At 43.9% G+C, this 24,637-nt stretch overlaps 1 protein-coding gene across 6 annotated transcripts in view; it reads right to left on the bottom strand.

The window, feature by feature from the left end:
* The window catches only part of TTC29 (tetratricopeptide repeat domain 29), a 267,225-nt gene that overhangs the window by 27,973 nt on the left and 214,615 nt on the right, over positions 1–24,637 (bottom strand). Inside the window, exon 11 of one of the 6 annotated variants that reach the window (XM_056562843.1) lies at positions 19,459–19,534. The exons of the other annotated variants lie outside the window; for them this stretch is intronic. Within the exon in view, the coding sequence (XP_056418818.1) occupies positions 19,473–19,534 (62 nt within the window). The 3' untranslated portion in view covers positions 19,459–19,472. Of the gene's footprint in view, positions 1–19,458; positions 19,535–24,637 lie in introns of those variants that run through there. 6 annotated transcript variants of the gene reach the window in all.

Genomic DNA, 24,637 nt, shown 5'->3' with positions numbered 1-24,637 from the left:
AATTTTTTTGCGCGTACGCCATCGAACGAGCGGTTTAAAAAGCGGTATATTTTTATAAGGCGTACATTTCCGCATGCGGCGATACCACATATGTTTATTTTTATTATTATTTACATAATGTTTTTTTTGTTTTTGGAAATGCCGGGTGATTCAAACTTTTATTAGGGGAAGGGATAATTGAAAGGGTTAATGATTTTTTTACACTTTTCTTATGCAATATTATAGCTCTTATAGGGGGCTATAACATTGCATGTACTGATCTTTTACACTGATTGATCCATCTCCATAGGAATGGATCAATCAGTGTTTTCGGCGATTGAATGCTCAAGCCTGGATCTCAGGCTTGAAGCATTCATTCGGCTATCGGACAGCACAGGAGAAGGTAAGAAGACCTCCTCCTGTGCTACAGCTGTTTGGGATGCCGCGATTATACCGCGGCGATCCCGAACAGCTCCCTGAGCTAGCCGGCACATTTTACTTTAGTTTTTAGCCGCGCGGCTCAGCTTTGAGCGCGCGGCTAAAGGGTTAATAGCGCGGCACAGCGATCAGTGCCGCGCGCTATTAGAGGCGGGTCCCGGCTTCACTATGACGCCAGGCCCGCTGCGATATGATGCGGGGTCACCGTGTGACCCCGCATTATATCGCAGGACCGGGACTCATGACGTACGCATACGTCATGGGTCCTTAAGAGGTTAAAGGGGTACTCTGGTGAAAACATTTATTTTCTAATCAACTGGTACCAGAAAGTAGATTTGTAAATTACTTCTATTTAAAAAAGTTTATTCTTCCAGTATATATCAGCTCCTGTATACTACAGAGGAAATTGTATAGTTATTTTCTGTCTGACCACAGTGCTCTCTGCTGACACCTCTGTCCACGTCAGGAACTGTCTGGAGCAGGAGAGGTTTGCTATGGGGCTTTGCTCCTGCTCTGGACAGTTTCTGACTTCCTCTGTAGCACAAAGCAGCTGATAAATACTGAAAGGATTAGTTATTATATGCCTAGACGAATACCATAAAAAGAGTACTGTCCAAAATGGGGTCACTTCTTTGGGGTTTATTTATTTCATATTAAGTAAAAAAAAAAAAACATCCAGCATGTATTATTGGGTCACACTAAAATCCATCATTTCACAGAAACCATAGGAAATCAATGTGTTTCAACTGTGGCTATGCAGTCTTAATCATGGCTAAAATTCCGTTGATACCTGGGATGTTATTTAGGTCACATCATCACTCACAGCTGTGAGTCCGATCGACCCCACTAAAAGTTACACACCTCCAACTAAAAACATTAGACATTATTAAAAACACAAATCACATATCAGTTATAAAGCATACTTATATGGATATTAAATATTCACTGTAACAGGCACTCTACTACTAGACCGCAGAAACACTCCCAATTGCCACATACTTTGTGACTCCAGTAACACGGCAATCCAGCAATACTACATCAACAAGCAAATATTTTTCCAGGACATCCTAACATGGTTACAGTACAATTTCCTTATAATTCCAGACTTTAACTCTAAATTGGAAAGGGGATAAGATGTATTAGGGCCAAAGTACCCCTTTAATAAAGTGTCTAGATGCCATAGAAACATTCCTTTGTCTTGCTTGTGCTATAGCCCTTAAATGTTCAGAAATCCGAATCCTCAGGTGTTTACTAGTGAATCCTACATATACCAAATCACAATCCCGGGACACAATATTGTAAACCACATTTTTTGTGCTGCAATTCCAGTACTTCGTAATCAAGTATGTTTGTCTATGATTGAACTCTGTGGTATGATATGCATATCTACATACTTACATGTATGCAAGTCCTAGCCATGTTTTTGATACCTCTCTATATTTTCTAACCATATTCTATCCGATTACGGTAGATCTACTACTTTGCACCCCCCTACAAGATCCTTGCTAGAATATCATCCTCAAACAATACCATAATATACTTGTGTATAATAGCCCTGATTTTGAAAACTGTTTACTGTATTTTAGTACCACACTATGTGAAGATTTAGTTACTCTCTACTCTTATTATTCCCCATCACCCTGGCCCTGTCCAATATCTAGCCTGGGTATTCACATTTATCCAACCTTGTTTTTTGGCTTTATCACATTCTCTAATATATTGGAAAGGATCAGAACAGTTTTTTAATAAAGGGTAAATTATCCAACCAGAATCCTTTCTTGAGGTGAACAGAATGCATACTGCTGTCATACAAAGTTTTATTTCCAGCAGTACTTTTACTAAATGTTCAGCAGAAAATGCCCCCTTAAATTTGTAACCCCATTTCTTCTGAGTATGGAAATACACCATGTGTGGACGTCAAGTGCTCTGCTGGCGCACTACAATGCTCAGAAGAGGAGGAGCGCTATTGAGCTTTTGGAGAGAGAATTTGTGTGGAATGGAAGTCAGGGGCCATGTGCGTTTACAAAGCCCCTGTGGTGCCAGAGCAGTGGACCCCCCCCCCACATGTGACCCCATTTTGGAAACTTCACCCTCACAGAATTTATAAAGGGGCACAGTGAGCATTTACACCCCACTGGCGTTTGACAGATCTTTGGAACAGTGGGCTGTGCAAATGAAAAATGACACTTTCCATTTTCACGGACCACTGTTCCAAAAATTTGTCAGACACCAGTGGGGCGTAAATACTCACTGTACCCCTTATAACATTACGTGAGGGGTTTAGTTTCCAAAATGGGGTCACATGTGGGGGGGGGGGTCCATTGTTCTCACAATATGGGGGCTTTGTAAACACACGTGGCCTTCAATTCCAGACAAATTATCTCTCCAGAAGCCCAATGGCGCTCCTTCTCTTCTGAGCACTGTAGTGCACCCGTAGAGCACTTTACATCCACATATGGGGTATGTTCTTACAATTTTAGGGGGCTTTTTTCCTATTTTCCCTTGTGAAAATGAAAAATTTTGGGTAACACCAGCATTTTAGTGCAAAAATTTTTTTTTTTCATTTTCCCATCCAACTTTAACGGAAATTTGTCAAACACCTGTGGGGTGTTAATGCTCACTAAACCCCTTGTTACGTTCCGTGAGGGGTGTAGTTTCCAAAATGGGGTCGCACGTGGGCATTTATTTTTTTGCATTTACCGCTGTAAAATCAGCCACCCCTGTGCAAATCACCAATTTAGGCCTCAAATGTACATATTGCGCTCTCACTCCTGAGCCTTGTTGTGCGTCCGCAGAGCATTTTACACCCACATATGGGGTATTCCGTACTCAGGAGAAATTGCGTTACAAATTTTGGGGGTCTTTTTTTCCTTTTATCTCTTGTGAAAATAAAAAGTATGGTGCAACACAGCATGATAGTGTAATTTTTTTTTTTTACACTAACAGGCTGGTGTAGACCTCAAATTTTCCTTTTCATAAGGGGTAAAAGGAGAAAAAGCCCCCCCAAATTTGTAGTGCAATTGCTCCCGAGTACAGAAATACCCCATATGTGGCCCTAAACTGTTTCCTTGAAATACGACAGGGCTCCAAATTGAGAGAGCGCCATGCGCATTTGAGAACTGGATTAGGGATTGCATAGGGGTGGACATAGGGTTATTCTACGCCAGTGATTCCCAAACAGGGTGCCTCCAGCTGTTGCTAAACTCCCAGCATGCCTGGACAGTCAGTGGCTGTCCGGAAATGCTGGGAGTTGTTGTTTTGCAACAGCTGGAGGCTCCGTTTTGGAAACACTGCCATACGATATGTTTTCATTTTTATTGGGGGGGGGGGGGGGGGGAGAGAACAGTGTAAGAGGGTGTATATGTAGTGTTTTACCCTTTATTATGTGCTAGTGTAGTGTAGTGTTTTTAGGGTACATTCGCACTGGCGGCGGTTTACGGTGAGTTTCCCGCTAGGAGTTTGAGATGCAGCAAAAAATTTGCCGCAGCTCAAACTTGAAGCAGGAAACTCACTGAAAACCCGCCCGTGTGAGTCTACTCTGTACATTCACATAGGGGGGCAAACCTCTGCACAGTGATCTCCAAACTATGGCCTTCCAGATGTTGCAAAACTACAAATTCCAGCATGCCCAGACAGCAAACTGCTGTGTGGGCAATCTGGGAGTTGTAGTTTTGCAAGATCTAGAGGGCCACTGCACAGTGATCTCCAAACTGTAGCCCTCCAGATGTTGCTAGGCAACTATTCACCGGCTTCCATAGGATCGCCGCACCAGGGAGCCACATCGCCGTCCTCTGCTGCCCGCCACAGATGGTAAGTGGACTTCCGGCACCAGTCACCGTCGGTTCCCACGTTCTACCCAGACTACTATGGGTAGGCGGAATGGGGGAACCGAATTTTAACCCCCCCCGCCCCCGATCTGCTATTGATCGGTCGCTTCTGACCGACTAATAGCAGGGATAGGAGGGGTGGCACCCCTGCCACCTCACTCCTATCCCTTCAGGGGAATCGTGGGTGTTTTGGACAACCCCGCCCCCCCTTATTTTCCGGGTCACCGGAGACCCGTATGACCTGGAATCACAGCAAATTGTCGAAGTGAATTCACCGGCGATATGCGGCGATCGTCGACATGGGGGGGGTCTCAGGACCCCCGTGGGCATTGGCACGGGATGCCTGTTGATAGATAACAGCAGTCATCCCGGTCCGGTCTCCGCCCGGCGGGGACCGAAATTCCCACGGGCGTACAGGTACACCTTGTGCCCTTAAGTACCAGGACGTCTTAAGGGGTTAAAGGTATATTCTGGTTTAAAAAAATAAATAAAAAATAGACAAAGTAGGGCAATTTAAATGGCATAGCACTAAAGTGGACGGAATTGGAGGGATTTTTTTATTTTTTATCAAATCACAATTGGAAATAAAATGCTGCAGCACTGGTCCCAGTCTGCATCGGCTTAATTGCAGGTATAGTGGGGGGGGAAAAGTATTTAGTCTGCCACCAATTGTGCAAGTTCTCCCACTTAACCTGTTAAGGACCAAGGGTGTACCTGTACGCCCTGTGTCCGCTCCCTTTCTATAATGCGGGGTCCGGCCTCTAACTATGATCGCAATGCCGTGCGCTATTAACTCTTTAGAAGCGGCGTTCAAAGTTGAGAAACTTTAGTGAAACTAAACTACCAACGGCTAGCTCAGTGGGCTGTTCAAAACCGCTGTGGTGAAATCGTGGTGTCCCGAACAGCTGTAGGACACGAGGAGGGTCCCCCTACCTGCCTCAAGGTGTCCGATTGCCGAATGACTGCTCAGTGCCTGAGATCCAGGCATGAGCAGTCAAGCGGCAGAATCACTGATCTATGTTATCCTATGGGATAACAAAGATCAATGTAAAAGATCAGGGTGTGCAGTGTTATAGCCCCAAAACTGAGCCCTCATATCATACCACCCCGTACGCAGAAAAATAAAAAAGTTATAGGGATCAGAAGATTACAATTTTAAACGTATACATTTTCCTGCATGTAGTTATGATTTTTTCCAGAAATACGACAAAATCAAACCTATATAAGTAGGGTAATCATTTTAAATGTATGGACATACAGAATAAAGGTGTCGTTTTTACCGAAAAATGTACTGCGTAGAAACGGAAGCCCCCGAAAGTTACAAAATGCAGTTTTTTCTTCAATTTTGTCGCACAATGATTTTTGTTCCGGTTTTGTCTAGATTTTTGGGTAAAATTACTGATGTCATTACAAAGTAGAATTGGTGGCGCAAAAAAATAGGCCATCATATGAATTTTTAGTTGCAAAATTTAAAGAGTTATGATTTTTTAAAGGTAAGGAAAAAATGAAAGTGCAAATTACGGTGGAAAATAAATATTTTGTCACCCACAAACAAGCAAGATTTCTGTCTCTCACAGACCTGTAACTTTTTCTTTTGGGAGTCTCCTGTGTCCTCCACTCCTTACCTGTATTAATGGTACCTGTTTGAACTTGTTGTCAGTATAAAAGACACCTGTACACAACCTCAAACAGTCACACTCCAAACCCCACTATGGCCAAGACCAAAGAGTTGTTGAAGGACACCAGAAACAAAATTGTAGACCTGCACCAGGCTGGGAAGACTGAATCTGCAATAAGTAAGCAGTTTTGTGTAAAGAAATCAACTGTGGGAGCAATTATTAGAAAATGGAGCACATACAAAAAACCACTGATAATCTCCTTTGACCTGGGCCTCCACACAAGATCTCACCCCGTGGTGTCAAAATGATCACAAGAACCACACGGGGGGACCTAGTGAATGACCTTCAGAGAGCTGGGACCAAAGCAACAAAGGCTACCATCAGTAGCACACTATGCCACCAGGGACTCAAATCATGCAGTGCCAGACGTAGCCCACTGCTTAAGCCAGTACATGTCCGGGCCTGTCTGAAGTTTGCTAGAGAGCATTTGGATGATGCAGAAGAGGATTGGGAGGATGTCATGTGGTCAGATGAAACCAAAGTAGAACTTTTTGGTAAAAACTAAACTCGTCGTGTTTGGAGGAGAAAGAATACTGAGTTGCATACCTACATACCATACCTACTGTGAAGCATGGAGGTTGCTTTGGGGTTGTTTTTCAGCAAAAGGACCAGGACAAATGATTCATGTAAAGGAACGAATGAATGGGGCCATGTATTGTGAGATTTTGAGAGAAAACCTCCTTCCATCAGCAAGGGCATTGAAGATGAAATATGGCTAGGTCTTTCAGCATGACAATGATCCCAAACACACCGCCCCGGGAAACAAAGGAGTGGCTTCGCAAGAAGCATTTCAAGGTCCTGGAGTGGCCTACCCAGTCTCCAGATCTTAACCCCATAGAAAACCTTTGGAGGGAGTTGAAAGTCTGTGTTGCCCAGTGACAGCCCCAAAACAGCACTGCTCTAGAGGAGATCTGCATGGAGGAATGGGTTAAAATATCAGCAAAACCTTGTGAAAACCATGTGAAGACTTACAGAAAATGTTTGACCTCTGTCATTGCCAACAAAGGGTATATAACAATATATATATATATATATATATATATATATATATAATTGAGAACTTTTGTTATTGACCAAATACTTATTTCCCACCATAATTTGCAAATAAATTCTTTAACCCCTTAACGACGCAGGACGTATATTTACGTCCTGCGCCGGCTCCCGCGATATGAAGCGGGATCGCGCCGCGATTCCGCATCATATCGCGTCGGTCCCGGCGCTCATCAACGGCCGGGACCCGCGGCTAATACCACACATTGCCAATCGCGGCGATGTGCGATATTAACCCTTTAGAAGCGGCGGTCAAAGCTGACCGCCGCTTCTAAAGGGAAAGTGAAAGTGACCCGGCTGCTCAGTCGGGCTGTTCGGGACCGCCGCGGTGAAATCGCGGCATCCCGAACAGCTGACCGGACACCGGGAGGGCCCTTACCTGCCCCCTCGGTGTCCGATCGGCGAATGACTGCTCCGTGCCTGAGATCCAGCGCCGATAACACTGATCACAGGCGTGTTAATACACGCCTGTGATCTGTGTAAAAGATCAGTGTGTGCAGTGTTATAGGTCCCTATGGGACCTATAACACTGCAAAAAAAAAATGTAAAAAAAGTGCTAATAAAGGTCATTTAACCCCTTCCCTAATAAAAGTTTGAATCATCCCCCTTTTCCCATAAAAAAAATAAAACAGTGTAAAAAAAAAAAAAAACATATGTGGTATCGCCGCGTGCGTAAATGTCCGAACTATAAAAATATATCATTAATTAAACTGCACGGTCAATGGTGTACGCGCAAAAAAATTCCAATGTCCAAAAAAGCGTATTTTGGTCACTTTTTATACCATTAAAAAAGGAATAAAAAGTGATCAAAAAGTCAGATCAAAACAAAAATCATACCGATAAAAACTTCAGATCACGGCACAAAAAATGAGTCCTCATACCGCCCTGTACGTGGAAAAATAAAAAAGTTATAGGGGTCAGAAGATGACATTTTTAAACGTATAAATTTTCCTGCATGTAGTTATGATTTTTTCCAGAAGTGCGACAAAATCAAACCTATATAAGTAGGGTATCATTTTAACCGTATGGACCTACAGAATAATGATAAGGTGTCATTTTTACCGAAATATGCACTGCGTAGAAACGGAAGCCCCCAAAAGTTACAAAATGGCGTTTTTTTTTCGATTTTGTCGCACAATGATTTTCTTTTCCGTTTCGCCGTGCATTTTGGGATAAAATGACTAATGTCACTGCAAAGTAGAATTGGCGATGCAAAAAATAAGCCATAATATGGATTTTTAGGTGGAAAATTGAAAGGGTTATGATTTTTAAAAGGTAAGGAGGAAAAAACGAAAGTGCAAAAACGGAAAAACCCTGAGTCCTTAAGGGGTTAAAAGTCAGACAATGTCATTGTATGGATTTTTTTTCTCATTATGGCTCTCATAGTTGAGGTATACCTATGATGAAAATTACAGGCCTCGCACAATTGGTGGCTGGCTAAATACCGGGGGGGGGGGGGGAAAGTTGGTGCGTCTTATACGGCGAATACACACCTATCGCGGTGGTCCCTACGGCCATCAACGGCTGGGACCCGCGGCTAATACAGGACATCACAGATCATGGTGATTCCCTGTATTAACCCTTCAGACGCGGCGATCAAAGCTGACCGCCGCGTCTGAAGCGAAAATGACACTAACCCTGCTGCACCGGGAGGGACCTTACCTGCCTCCTCGGTGTCTGCTCCGCATCGGGATCCCCTGCATGGCCGGCGCTCTCCTTAGTCGTCATCACTTCGTCCCGCACGCCGCCCCGTCATCCGATAGGAGCGCCGCGCGTTGCGGCGTGAGTAGCGATGTGATGGCGGCGACGGAGAGCGAGGATACCGGGCAGCAGAGACGTAACGGAGTGACGGGGACATCACAGCGATGGAGGGCGACATCCAGGGCAGCGGTGACGAGCGGTGACGGGTCCGGAGCAGCGGGGACACGTGAGTATTACCTCCTATACCAGTGGTCTTCAACCTGCGGACATCCAGATGTTGCAAAACTACAACTCCTGGCATGCCCGGACAGCTAAAGGCTGTCCGGGCATGCTGGGAGTTGTAGTTTTGCAACATCTGGAGGTACGCTGGTTGAAGATCACTGTGACCTATACTTTACATTGTATTCTAGATTTTCTTCAAATAAAATTGGGTGCGTCTTATATGCTGGAGCGTCCTATAGGGCGAAAAATACGGTACTTTTTTTCCCCACTGTAAGGATGCAGAGGCAGCGTTTGCGGCAATACCAAATATCTTGATTTATTTTTTTACACTTTTTGTTTAAAATAGGAATTTTCATTTTGATTGGGAGAAGGGCTAATTCACATTTAAAATGACTTGTTTTTTATGCCCCCATAAGGGACACTGCACTTATCAATACCATCTGCAATCTACTTGTTTGATCTGCCAGAAGGCAGACAAAAGAAGAAGACTGCAGCAGAGCGGCAGGAGGCAGGTGAGGAGACCTCTGGTCACCATCTTCGCTCTTTGGACCCCCACAATTACACCACGGGTGGCCCGTTAAGTCTCACTAATCCCTGTTATGGTTCAGATGTCATCATCAGTATTGATCTCTGCTTCTGAAGAGTTAATGGTGGGCATCAGCATACTCGCTAATGTCCACCATTACTGCAGGTTCCTTGCTCCTTATAGAAGTGACCAATCTGTGGCACATGGTTGGGCTTCAGTGATATAGAAAAGCAAGTTGATGTTGAGCTGAAAAACCTTATCACTCTGGTAGATCGCTACACGTGTAGGCCGATATGTCAGCAGTGAATCCCAGTGGTTGGAAGACAAACTAGAATAACAGCAAGATGTGCACAGAGGTGAACCCCTGCACGGATGAATCATCCAATTAGAATGGTGGGTGGTAATCCATTCTGTACTGAAAGTGAAACTGGATGTCACATACCAAGTCTAGCGCCTCAAAAGTGTCTACACAAACCATCAGAAGGTGCTCATATGACAATGAGCTACAAGCCGCATGTCCAGCTACAGGTGTTCCACTGACTTCTCCGCCACTGATCTTAAAGGCCATGGAGGCTAGAATGGAGGTCTATCCTCTTCCCCACTTTTGTCTTTCATGCAATCATAGCCACAGATTGGTCTGGAGACTACATGGGCAATGCCATGAAGAGGCTTTCATGGAGGAAAGTCACATCAGTCCTACTCCCAGGATTATGATGTTGAGTGTCATAATGTATAGCAGCTGAACCCCTTTAGTATTCATTCCAAAGAGCACTAACAGCACGGTGTTACATTTACTTGGCCGTGTCCCAGGTGCCATTTTTAACTGTGGTAATGCAAGGCTGCATGTTGCTTAGGCTACTGTGAGCAGCCTGTGTGGCCTACCATGGCGGTCAGCAAAGGCAAGGGAGCTGCCAGCAGTGGATCTTGATGATTTGCATGTCAAAGTACATTCAGCATGGCAGAACATTACTCCAATAATAACCTCATTGATAGCATGCCAGGGCATGAACTTTTGCCATACTTGATGCTACATAAATCAGGATGTTTTTTTAATATTTTGTTTCTATTTTCTATGATTTTTATTATCATTTAATGTCTATTGATTCTGTGATTTCCATAATTCCACGACTATATTCTTTATGGTGTTGCAATTTTAATGTTGAGTAGTGTATGATAGAAAATCCTTTAACCCCTTGCCGCAGAACGCCGGGCATACCATGTGCTGCGGCACAGGAGGGTTATGAAGCGAGCTCAGGAGCTCAGGAGTGGCTAATGCCGGACATCGCCGATCATATGTCCGGCATTAACTCTTTAGACACAGCGATCAAAGTTGATCGCTGCGTCTAAAAGTGAAAGTAAAAGCATCCCTGCAGCTCAATCGGGCTGATCGGGACATCGCGATAAAATCGCGATGTCCATCAGCATGGACACAGCAGGAGGGTGGCTTACCTGCCCCTGCGCATCCGAAACGGCGATTGATTGCTGCAAGCCTGAAATCCAGGCTTGAGCAATCAACCACCAATAACACTGATCAATGCAAAGCTATGGCTTTGCAGTGATCTGTGAAAAAGATCAGTGTGTGCAGTGTTATAGCCCCCTATGGGAGCTATAACACTGCAAAAAAAATATGAACAAAAAAAGTGAATAAAGATCATTTAATCCCTTCCCTAATTAAAGTTTGAATCACCCCTCTTTTCATATAAAAAAAACTGTGTAAATAAAAATAAAAATATGTGGTATCGCCGCGTGCGTGAATATCCGAACTATAAAAATATATCATTAATTAAACTGCATGGTCAATGGCGTATGTGCAAAAAAATTCCAAACTCCAAAATAGCGTATTTTTGGTCACCTTTTCTAACATAAAAAAAATGAATAAAAAGCGATCAAAAAGTCCAAACAAAACAAAAATGGTACCCATAAAAACTTCAGATCACGGCGCCAAAAATTAGCCCTCATATCGCCCTGTACATGGAACAATAAAAAAGTTATAGGGGTCAGAAAGGACAATTTTAAACCTATAATTTTCCTGCATATAATTATGATTTTTTCCCGAAGTAATAAAAAATCAAACCTATATAAGTAGGGTATCATTTTAATCTTATGGACCTACAGAATAAAGATAAGGTGTCATTTTTAATGAAAAATGTACTGCGTAAAAATAGAAGCCCACAAAATTTACAAAATGGCGTTTTTTCTTCTATTTTTTCGCACAATTATTATTTTTTCCATTTGCCGTAGATTTTTGGGTAAAATGACTGAAGTCATTACAAAGTAGAAATGGTGGTGCAAAAAATAAGCCACCATATGGATTTTTAAGTGCAAAATTGAAAGGGTTATGATTTTTAAAAGGTAAGGAGGAAAAAACGAAAGTGCAAAAACGGAAAAAAGCTATGTCCTTAAGGGGTTAAAGCATAGACGCTGTTACTGAGAAATTGACCTGAAATGTTTGTTTTGTAAAGTATGCTGTGATGTTGAATCTATTCAGATTAAGCCAATTATACATATTTTTTTTATGCAGGATACATTTCTGTCAATGTCGGCAAAGATGTTTCATAACACTGTAGTAAAGGAAAGTAAAGCCTTTTATATTCACAAGGTATTCGTGCATTAGGAGACATATAGGACTGTTTGAAGATGAATTTAAGAAAGGATTCTAAATTTTAGAGATCTTAAAAGCAAGCAAACAACATCTATAACTACACACACTGAGATGACAACACAACATTAGATTCTCTTGCATTCTTTTTGATATGACAAAGCAAACAATAATTGCACGTCAGAAGACAGAAGAAATACAAAAGACACATGACGTGCATATCTGATTCCTTTCTCGGCATAGTCAAGTACAGCTGTGAACTGGTGATGAAAATATGCGAGGTGTTGTGCAGAGAAATACAGTGATCATATCATTCTTTCTGTCTCTTAATGCTCCAGGGACCTGGAGACGAATAGGAGCAATAAGTTCACTTTGCAGAATTAATGCAGTAATTCTTTATCATAAGAGCTCAGCACTATCTTGGACTGATTTTTCTACAGAGTGCTTCAAAGTCTAGTTTTAATGATGGCCCTAATTTGTTAACACCTTTTAAATTATTAATCCCCTTTATATTCAAGTAGTTATTGCATGTCATAACAATGTATCTATGCAGGGTAATGTAATAGCATTTTCTGCATGTCAAGTAAAGGCTCGCACTGAAAAATGCTATTAAATCTGATAATTACCTGTAGCTGAATATTTATTATCACTAGCTGAATTTATTATGGCAGTCTTTGTTTTAGTATTATATCATATTGTTTACCAACAATTGTGCAGCACTTAAAATACAGTGAAGGTTGTTATATAGGAAAACGGTTACGTTTTCTTTTTTTGTCACAAAAAAATTATCCAAAGCAGAAATAGTTTGTAAACTTCTTAGAGTGCCCTGTAAGGGTTTACTGGGACTTTGATGGACTGTTAAAACAATGAAGGGTTGAACTGAAGGGGTCCTTTTGGTCAGAAGACCATGGATCAAATATAAATGTCCTTTCCTAAGCATAGGCCATAAAAGTCTAAGTTATAACACCTTTCATTATTATGGTTTATCCTTGCCCAAGGCACAGATTAAAAGAAGGTACTAGGGAAGCTGTGTTTTAAAGGTGTATGGTTGAATTCCTCTGCACTGCCCCTCCAGCCATCTGGCTGTAAAAGGAACTGCAGAACAGCCCCACTCAAGTGTCACTGTGCAGGGGTAAACTCAATAGGGAATGCAATGCTAAGCCAATATGGTGCCCCTTCATTCTCACAATAGTTATTAAATAAAACTATGTCTTGGAAATATATCTATGGGAAGTATGAAACAGTAATTTCTTCCTGGATGATGTCATCAGAGGATTCTCTTTACTGGCACATTTTCAATTATCTAACCACATCTCTTACAGAAAAAAGATTTCATTAAGACTATAAAGCGTGTTAATGTCATCCAGTACTGGTGGAAGGCAATGAAACAGCGAGAGAGAGTCTGAGCTTGAGCAGCATTAGGCAAGTAAAAAGGTAAAATGAAAAAAAAAATTATAGTGGTGTATCAGCAAGGAAAAAGATGTAAAGGAATGGTGGGAGCAGGGCGATAAATGAGTGGGGTGTTGCTTTAAAAAGCATCATGAGCTGCCCTGATTCCTCAAAGCTGAAATTCCCACAATGCCAGATGGCAAGTGCTCCATGGTTCCCCTGACATGTAGGCCCTGCAAGAGATGTGTCAGGAACCGGACTGGTAAACGGTTAGGATGCAGGTAGTGGATCCTCTGTGTCAGTGAGGCGATGACGTGGGCCGTACCAGGGGACTGGTTCTAAGAAGTTACTGGTTTTCACCAGAGCCCGCCGCAAAGCGGGATGGACTTGCTGCGGCGGCAACTCCCAGGTCGTATCCCTTGATAGCGACTCAACCTCACTGATAGCTGAGACAGGCGTGGTACACAAGGAAAAGGCGAAGTCAAGGTCGGACATAGCAAAAGGTCAAGGCAGGCGGCAAGGTTCGTAGTCAGGGGCAACGGCAAAGGGTCTGGATACACAGGCTAGGGATACACACAAAATGCTTTCTCAGGGCACTAAGGCAACAAGATCCGGCAAGGACAGGAAGGGGAAGTGGGTTTTTATAGTGTAGGAAGTGATTAGTACTGATTGGGCCAGGCACCAATTAGTGGTGTACTGGCCCTTTAAATTTCAGAGAGCCGGCGCGCGCATGCGCCCTAGAGAGCGGGGCCGCACGTGCCGGGACAGGACAGCAGGAGGACAGGGCAGGTGAGAGGATTGGGATGCAACCCGCGGGCGCATCCCGCTACGCGGATCGCATCCCTGCCGGTGATAGCAGAGCAGCGCTCCCGGTCAGCGGGTCTGACCGGCGCGCTGCACGCTGAAGAACGCCGCGAGCGCTCCGGGGAGGAGCAGGGACCCGGAGCGCTTGGCGTAACAAGATTTCAGTGATTGTTTGAGCAGGAATTTCTAGAAGAGTCAATGTGTTAGCGGAAGTGGGGAGCAGTGGGAACCGGAAGCCAACAAAAAAGGTGACTATTCTTTTTTTTAAATTCTTTTTGAGTACCACTTTCCTCTAATGTTTTTTCTCCATGCTTTCTTACCTCTTTAACTTTAAACAACTCATCTATCGACACAAATACATGAGTCAGAAAGTATGCGCAGTAAAGTATTATAGGTTTAGTGTTGATTAACTTTACAAATACTTTGTTGTGACATCTAATATTGGTGAAATATATCTGTGTTGCTTTTGTTTGGAACTTGGAAACTATAGACCATTAGATCATTCTTGATTACAATGCTCTGATTTTTGTAGATTTTAGACCCTTAGGTCCTGGACTAAAAGGCTGGTCTAAAGTATAAAAGGCTGTTACTATAAATCGATATGTGTATAAATATAGGTGGAAGAAACACTTTTCTGGTATAGGTTGGTAAGAGTCTGTCTCCAGTATTTGTAGTTTTTATCAATCTGTTCTATTTAAAGCCGGAAATTATGTGGCAAATTACCATCCCAGTAGGCCATATTTCTGCCAGCAAAGCAACACTTATTTTATAGTATTTTAATTCAGATAACGGAAAATGAACTTTACAGTCTATTACATCTAAAATACATTTAAAAAAAAAACTTTAAAATCCCACATTCTGGTCAAGCTGGTCACTTATAGATCTTTGCTTGATTAAAGCCTCTAGCTGTAGAATCTAGTGGTCTGAATAGGGGCAGTGATGGAATTTTATTGAAAAGATGTAATTTTAATCAGGTATTAAGGCATGCTGAGGCTGGGCAGCACAGTGTACTTTAGCAATGATGATATTGCATTACTGAAATTTTACTGGAACTCTTCTGACTTCAGGCCAGATTTCAAGAATGGCTAGAGTTAAGTACACCAATGATCAAATGCCCTAAGGGAAGCAAAGTAACTGTGTTTGCCTAGAGCTAACCACCACCAATATTCAGAAACAAGTTCAGCTTTACTTAAGTGTAACATTTATTCAGAAGCTTATCATAGTCTATCAGAGAGAATGAATATACTTTTCTTTTTTTTAAAGAAAAACACTACATTTCTTTAATCCATCTTTGAAAGGATCATCCTGGTTATTTAAAGTTTACCTACAATCATAAACAACTTTCTGTGAGTCAACAGTAAGCAGAAGTAAGAAAATATTTTACATATCTTATTAGAGAAAGACATCTTTTTTTTCTTATCCTCCCCTGGCATCTTGCCCTGGTCACTTAATTTAAATTCACTGATAAAATCCAGAAAGTACACAGGGAGTAGTGAGAAGACAAAGTTTCAGCTTCACAGAGAGGTTTTGCCCACAGGCTTTTATGGTGGATAAGGGGTAGGAGGGGTCAGCAGTAGAGAGAGGGAGGCACAGATGCAGTTGTAGCTAAGGGCTCTATTACAAGGGGTGGTTTTCGGATGAATATGTCGATACTACACTGTATAATTTGGGTATCGGGTCATTGTGACCAATGAAAATATAATCAGGAGTCAGCTACAGACCTCCCCATGTTATAAGGGATTTGAGATTGATGACTGATTCAAGCAAAGAGCCGAATAAACAATATACAGCAACAGAAGAATACAGCAGCACACTGCTAGCACAAAGATATAGATAAAACATGAGTATATAGATACAACATGAAAAGCTTTTCAGCTATAGTGCAGTAAATGAAAGTATACAATTGTGAAGTAATGAAATAGTGAGGTACTTAGCTTGCAATTTGGTGGCCAAATAGCTTGGACCGTCCCACCACGGTAAGGTGACCTCATTTTGGGACAGACCCTACACTATGAATATGCCTCTGTGTGAATAGATCAGCAGGCATTGCAGGATCTGAAACATCCAAGACACCTTATATACACCTGATAGAGGTGGGTGGGGTGCAAGAGCCAACATGGAGGTAGCCACTCCCCCCAGCACTATTGATTCCAAACTATTATATGGACCTGGCCGCCAAATTGCAAGCTAAGTACCTCACTATTTCATTACTTCACAATTGTATACTTTCATTTACTGCACTATACCTGAATAGCTTCTCATGTTGTATCTATATACTCATGCTTTATCTATATCTTTGTGCTAGCAGTGTGCTGCTGTATTCTTCTGTTGCTGTATATTTAGCCCAGCAGCCTGCACCTGTAAGCCAGGTCCATATAATAGTTTGGAATCAATAGTGCTGGCCAACTCATCCTTTGGTTGTATTACACATATGGGGGAGTGGCTACCTCCATGTTAGCTCTTGCACCCCACCCACCTCTATCAGGTGTATATAAGGTGTCTTGGATGTTTCAGATCCTGCAATGCCTGCTGATCTATTCACACAGAGGCATATTCATAGTGTAGGGTCCGTCCCAAAATGAGGTCACCTTACCGTGGTGGGACGGTCCAAGCTATTTGGCTGCCAAATTGCAAGCTAAGTACCTCACTATTTCATTACTTCACAATTGTATACTTTCATTTACTGCACTATAGCTGAATAGCTTCTCATGTTGTATCTATATACTCATGTTTTATCTATATCTTTGTGCTAGCAGTGTGCTGCTGTATTCTTCTGTTGCTGTATATTTAGCCTAGCAGCCTGCACCTGTAAGCCAGGTCCATATAATAGTTTGGAATCAATAGTGCTGGCCAACTCATCCTTTGTTCGCATAAACAATATAGCTATCATTTCAATAGCCATGCAATAGACTTGGAAAATAAGTGCCAATCTACAAGATCAGCCTTGAGATAAAGAAGCAGCAGCAAAAGTATAGAGGATATTATACAGTGGTCATAAGCAGTGCTGCTGTGAATCCAGCACTGGGGTAAGAATTACAACATACTAGCGGCAGCAGCACCTGTATGTGCCTACATCTTTCTTATCTACATCTCTCAGCAGATCCTTAATGGTCTATTCACACATACAGTATTCTGTGCAGATTTGATGCGCTGGATTTTCTGCTGCAGATTTCAATGTAAACTGAATGAATGAAAAGAGCTTGAAATCCTGTGCATCAAATCTGTGCAGAATACTGTACGTGTGAATAGGCCCTAAAGGATCATTTGGGAGAATATCAGGTTAAATTCTTTGTTGTGTTTCTCAAATTATCCTTGAACAATTTTTGTAGTGTGTCAGGGCACATAATCCTGTTGAAAAAGGCTACTGCCATTAAGATGATCTTGGTCTGCAACAATACTTTTGGTAGCTAACCACTAGATCAGTGATTCCCAACCAGGGTTTTTCTTTTAAATCCCCCGCCCGGCCTGCGTGCCTGTGAATCACGGTGGCGCAGGGGGCAAGGGAAGCCAGCGCATTGAGTAAACGTGCGTACTGCGCACACAGCACCCCCCCTCCCCCTGTGGCGCCATGAGTGAGTCACAAGCGTGCAGGCCGGGAAGGGTATATATGCAATGGAGATTGTGGGCCATCTTTCCGGCCCCAGGACCATTCATCCTCCTGGTCCCAGGACTGACCATCCTCCCGGCCCCAGGACCATCTTTCCGGCCCCAGGACCAGCTTCCCAGCCCCTGGACCATCCTCTCGGACCCAGAACCATCCTCCCAGCCCCAGGACCATCTTCCCGGCCCCCATCAGAAGGACAGTGAAAAACAGCTCAGCTTAATTAAGGTACTGCACTCTCTTCTCTCTGTCACCCCTGTCCACCCCCTTTGTCACCCCTCTGTTACTCCCTTTCACCCTTGTCCACTTTCCTGTCATCCATGTCCACCTTGTCCGCCCCTGTCACCCATGTTCACCACCCCTCTGACCACGCCCCAGTCTACCCCCTTATCACCAATGCCCAACCCCTACTATTCACCCCTCTATCATACCACCCCTCTGTTACCTCCTTATCATTCCTGTCCACCCCTTTAACCCCCCACGCCCTGTCACCCATGTACACCCCTCAACACCCCTGTCACCCATGTACACTCCTCTACACCCCCAACACCCCTGTTACCCATGTACACCCCTCTGCCACTCATGTACACTCTTCTACACCCATCTGTCACCCATGTACACCCCTCTGTCACCTATGTTCATTCCTCTACACCCCCAACACCCCTGTTACCCATGTACCCCCCTCTGTAACCCCTACGCCCCCCTGTCAGCCATGTACACTCTTCTACACCCCTCTGTTACCCCTTTACACCAATTTGCCCCTTCACCCATGTACACTCTTCTGCAACCATCTGTCACTCATGTACACCCGTCTACACACCTGTCACCCATATACACTATTCTACAGCCCTCTGTTACCCCTTTCCACCTATACGCCCATGTATTCATCTGGAGTCTGATGCAGGAAAAGTGCAGAGCCTAAAAGGTTTGTTTTGCAGGTTTATCGGTGAAGAATTGTGGCTGGAAGAAATTGTTATGATGACCCAGAAAAGGGAATGACGCTGATTTGAAAAGACATCACTTGTGAGTTGCTGTATAAAGCAGCACTGTAATCTACATAGCCAACAGATAAATTGATGTTGTGCACCAGATCTACCATACCTGATGCCCCTTCTGTCCTACCTACCGTCTATTACTCCCTCCATCCTCTTGACTCTCTTTCCTCCTACCACTCCCTTCTCTCTCTCCTTCCCCTTCTTCCCTAGGATATTTTTTTATAGCCACTGGAACAGAAATGACAGAGTGCTGATTGAGAAACAATGAGTATGTCCTGGGACACACGGATCGCCCTCATACCATGTCCCATGTCAATTCATGTTTGACCGTTTTCTCCTTATCCCTGATATCGTTTTGTGTCACAAGTGCACCTGTCTAATTGCCCTCAACTGCCATCAGTTAGGGCTCATTGTTTATGCTGACTTGTTTCATAGTTATGCTGAATTATTTCAATAAAATAAAAATGTTCAAAAGTAGATATAGTCTGGCACTTCAGCTCTCATGGGGGTAACTGCACTTCAGGAGGGCTTCGCTACTCCGAGGGACTAACTGCACACTTGTATGGTATATCGGTGGTGCTCTATTGTAGTGGTAAAGATATCACAAAGGCAAAACTTAAAGATAGAAATTAAACATTGGCGACTCACCAATACCGATCAGTTCAGTCTTTATTCAAATTATTTTCATGCGCAAACACAAACACTGAGGCAGGGGGTTGCCGAGCTGTTTAACAGGAGCAAGGAGTCAGTAAAAATTTTACTTTGGAAAAAAATTGATGTTGTGCATTGCGGCTGTTTAATCCCCCGCCCTTCTCTTTTTTTTGGGAACCACTGCACTAGATACTGAGAACACCCCACAAGAGCCAAATAATTGAAGCTGTTCTGATCTAGTCATAAAGCCAGAACAACTTGTTAATGTCATGCATATACAAAACATCAACTTTAAAGGGAATCTGTCATCAGTATCACCTGCACTAAGCTCTCATACAGGCTTGTAGTGTGGGTGATGCTGATCAAAATGATACTTACGGCATCCCGAACGGTCACATGGTTTCACCGTAATTCCTCTTTTTCTGTAAATGCTAATTAGGTCCTTAGGGCATGGGCAGAGCTACGAACTGATCTCTGGGCACTCTGATATCATCTTTGCCGGGAGCCGATCTCAGCAGAACTCCGGTTCCGGGTGTACCGTAGCACGGCCGAGCAAGCAGGGAGGGGGATTGTGAATATGGATGAGCCGGGTGGAGCGTCCGCCTGGCGAAGATGACATCAGAGTACCCTGAGCTTGGTACATAGCTCCACTCATGCCCCAAGAACCTAATTTGCATATACCGAAAAAGAGGAAATACGGTTCGGGACGCCGTATCATTTTGATCAGTATCACCAGCAGTACAAGCCTGTATGACAGGGTAGTGCGGGTGACACTGATGACAGATTTCCTTTAACCCTACACATAACTTTCCTGTAGGTTATGCACCCGAAGGGTAAATATGGGGCAGGCTGAGAAACTAAGTCTGCTCTATACACAGCAGGTTCTGGCTGCTATCACCAGCAAACACTCACTGTCAGTGGCCATTATTGGACATTACCCAAATGGCAGTCATTTAACCATGTAGATCTCATGGTCAATAGCAACTGTTGCATCTAGATGGTTATTTGACTGGTCTAGGGGGACGATCAGTTGTCATGTGCCCATTGTAAACAACAAGAGACCTTCGAAACTCCAAAGAAAACTTTAACATAATTGGTATAGCTGAATGCAGAAATGTCCAAACTATAACATATAACATTATTAACCCTGCATGTTGAATGCCGTAAGCAAAGAAAAAATGCCCAATGACAGAATTTCTGATTTCTGGTCACCCCACATCCCAGAAAAAATGGAATAAAAAGTGATTGAAAAGTCCAATCCCATGGTGCCAAGAAAATCTACAGATCACTGCTTGAAAAATGAGCACAGTTTTGTAGACAGAAAAATAAAAAGTTTTAGGAGGTCAGCGTATTGATACACAAAGCATTTATACGTTTTTTATTCATTGATTTGAGTAGTAAAACAAAACAAAACTATGACAGAGATTTATCATGCTCCATTTAGACTTTTCTATACATGCTGCGACTTTTTGATTTTTGCTTATTCCAAAGCACATTTCTGAAATTTGTTAATGGAGCATTTACCCCCCACTGGTGTCTGACAGATCTTTGGAACAGTGGGCTGTGCAAAATTTTTCATTTTCACGGGCCACTGTTCCAAAGATCCGTCAGACACCTGTGGGGTGTAAATTCTCACTGCTCCCCTCATTACATTCTGTGAGGGGTGTAGTTTCCAAAATGGGGTCACATGTGGGTGTGTTTTTTTTTTGCGTTTGTCAGAACCGCTGTAACAATCAGCCACCCCTGTGCAAATCACCTCAAATGTACATGGCACACTCTCCCTTCTGGGCCTTGTTGTGCGCCCCCAGAGGACTTTGCGCCCACATATCGGGTATCTCCGTACTCGGGAGAAATTGCGTTACAAATTTTGGGGGGCGTTTTTCCCTTTTACCCCTTGTGAAAAGGAAAAGTATAGGGCAACACCAGCATGTTAGTGTAAAATTTTTTATTTTCTTACACTAACATGCTGGTGTAGACCCCAACTGTTCCTTTTCATAAGGGGTAAAAGGAGAAAAAGCCCCCCAAAATTTGTTAGGCAATTTCTCCCGAGTACGGCGATACCCCATATGTGACCCTATACTGTTGCCTTGAAATACGACAGGGCTCCAAAGTGAGAGAGCGCCATGCGCATTTGAGTTCTGAATTAGGGACTTGCATAGGGGTGGACATAGGGGTATTCTATGCCAGTGATTCCCAAACAGGGTGCCTCCAGCTGTTGTAAAACTCCTAGCATGCTTGGACAGTCAATTGCTGTTCAGAAATGCTGGGAGTTTTTGTTTTGCAACAGCTGGAGGCTCCATCTTAGAAACACTGCCGTACAATACGCTTTTCATTTTTATTGGGGAAGGGGGGTGGTGGGGGGGCAGTGTACGTGTGTATATGTAGAGTTTTACTCTTTATTTTATGTTAGTGTAGTGTTTTTAGGTTACATTCACACTGGAGGCAGATTACACTGAGTCTCCCGCTAGGAGTTTGAGCTGCGGCGGAAAATTTGCCGAAGCTCAAATTTGAAGCGGGGAACTCACTGTAATCTGCCGCAGTGTGAATGTAGCCTGTACATTCACATGGGAGGGGTGGTCAAAACTACAACTCCCAGCATGCACTGACAGACCATGCATGCTGGGAGTTGTAGTTTTACAACAGCTGGAGGCACACTGGCTGGAAAACCTTGAGTTAGGTTCTATGACCTAACTCAGTATTTTCCAACCAGTGTGCCTCCAGCTGTTGCAAAACTACAATTCCTAGCATGTACTGAGTGCGGAAGGGCATGCTGGGAGATGTAGTTCTGCAACGGCTGGAGGCACACAAGTACAACTTCCAACATACTAAGACAGCCTTATGCTGTTCCTGAATGCTGGGAGTTGTAGTTTTGCAAGATTTAGAGGGGTTCGGGTTGTAAATCACTGTCCAGTGGTCTCAAAACTGTGGCCCTCCAGATGTTGCAAAACTACAACTTGCAGCATGCCCAGACAGCAAACTGCTGTCTGGCCATGCTGAGAGTTGTAGTTTTGCAACATCTGGAGGGCTACAGTTTGAGACCACTTAGTGATCTACAACCTGAACCCCTCTAAATATTGCAAAACTAAAAGTCCCAGCATGCCCACACAGCAAACAGCTGTCTGGGCATGCTGGGAGTTGTAGTTTTGCAACATCTGGAGGGCCACGGTTTAGAGACCACTGTAAACTGTGGCCCTCCGGATGTTGCTAGGCAACAACTCACCTAGCAGGACCCGGATGTATTGCTACCGCCGCCGCACGTGGGGGATCCCTGCATGGAGGATCGCGCTCCGAGATCCGGGATCCAGGTAAGGGACCATCGGCGCCGACCTTCCCTGGACAGTTCCCCCGTTTTGCCCGGACACCGATAGGTGGGCAAAGCGGGGGAACCGAACTTTAACCCCCCCTCCCCCGGTCTGCTAACGGTCAGTCGCTCGGCTGACCAATAGCAGGGATAGGAGGGGTGGCACCCCTGCCACCAAACTCCTATCCCTTCAGGGGGATTGAGGGTGTCTCGGACACCCCTGATCCCTGTTGTTTTCCGGGTCACCGGTGACCCGTATGACCCGGAATCGCGCAGATCGCAGGTCTGAATTGACCTGCGATTTGCGGTAATGGGGGGGGGGGTCTCAGGACCCCCCTCGGCAATGTGATGGGATGCCTGCTGTTACATAACAGCAGTCATTCCGGCCCGATCATCGCTACTAGTGACGCGGCGCTCCCGAAACCCCGCAACGTACATGTACGTCGCCGCGCGCCAAGTTACACTTCGCGGCGCCGTACATGTACGTCGCTCGTCGTGAAGGGGTTAATGTTAATCATAGAATAAATTAATTATATAACTAATAACTCTATAAATTTTAAGGTTGAAAATACACACTGCACGTACATGGTGGTGCACCCACAACACTTTAAAAGGAATGTTGTGTTAAAATAGAATAAGACACAAAATAATAATGTAAGAATTTTTACAGACTACATAAATAACCCATATGTGCCACAAAAATTTTTCCTTAAAAAAAAGAAACATCCATAGTAATACAACTTCATGCACATTTTGGAGAGGGCAACGTACCGAGCCGTTTTTTTTTTTTTTTTTTTGTGGCTTCACTATTGTTTATGTGCCTGTTCGTGCTGCGCGGTCTTCCTTCCTGATGTAAACTATGGCCTCAGCGCAGCGACACAAGACTCTGCCCACCAACGTCACAAAATGCGGGCTCAAAATTAAACAAAAAAGCCTCCAGAGTACGGAAATTCAAGGTGCAGCATAGTATGTTTTTAATATTTTTTTTTATTTCTGTGAGGGTGGATGGGTGGTTTCTGGATAGTTGGAGTGCAGCTATTTAGTGCCAGGCCGGCCAGTCAGGGAGTCGTCCGATGCGATACGCCCCCCCTCCCCTCTCTAGCAATGCTACTGGTAATAAAGGGTAGATAAAGAACTTCGGATATTAACATAAGGGAAAATTTCCTGTGTTGTCTTCTCGTGTTCCTGACATTGCATTTCGTGACCTGGCCGTGTTCCTTGCTGCCTGCCTATTGATCCACTGCTACGTTCCTGACCATGCAACTGTGCCACCTGCCCTGACCTCCTGCTATCCTGACTACATCCTGTCTCATCCCTTCTGTGTCTCGCTTCACCTCAGCCGCCTGCGTGGTCGAGTCGTGCCAGGGGTAGCGACCTGGGTGCCGTAGAAAGACCATCGTGCTTTGCGGCGGGTTCTGGTGAAAACCAGCGGCACCTTAGACTCCGCTCCCTGGCACGGCCCGCGTCATCTGCCACACAGGTCCAGTGGATCTACTACCTCTCGTGTTCCAGACTACTGCAGTCCAGCGGATCTACTACCTCTCGAGTTCCAGTCGACTGCGGTGAGCCTAACATAAACATTGTGCATGTACTTCTATAGTGATCTGCAACCTGTGACTCTGCAGCTGGTGTAGGAATACAATTCCCAGCATGTCCTAACAGCCAAAGGCTGTACTATAGCAGTAAATGCACTTTATTGTGTTACTGCCCCTTATGCATTGCTGATAGTTGTTATTGCCTGCTACAATTTATACTGCTGCACCAGCTAAAAGAATCACAGGTTGCAGAACCCTGTTTTTTGTACTAAATGCTATGAGTTGTAGAATTGGGTCAGTTTCGGTGTTTGGCCAAGTACTTTCTAAATTTTCAGTTTCG

This window comes from Hyla sarda, chromosome 1 (genome assembly GCF_029499605.1).
Source record: "Hyla sarda isolate aHylSar1 chromosome 1, aHylSar1.hap1, whole genome shotgun sequence".
Taxonomy (NCBI): domain Eukaryota; kingdom Metazoa; phylum Chordata; class Amphibia; order Anura; family Hylidae; genus Hyla; species Hyla sarda.
The sequence above is the reverse complement of the archived record's forward strand: the minus strand, read 5'-3'. Positions and strand labels throughout refer to the sequence as shown.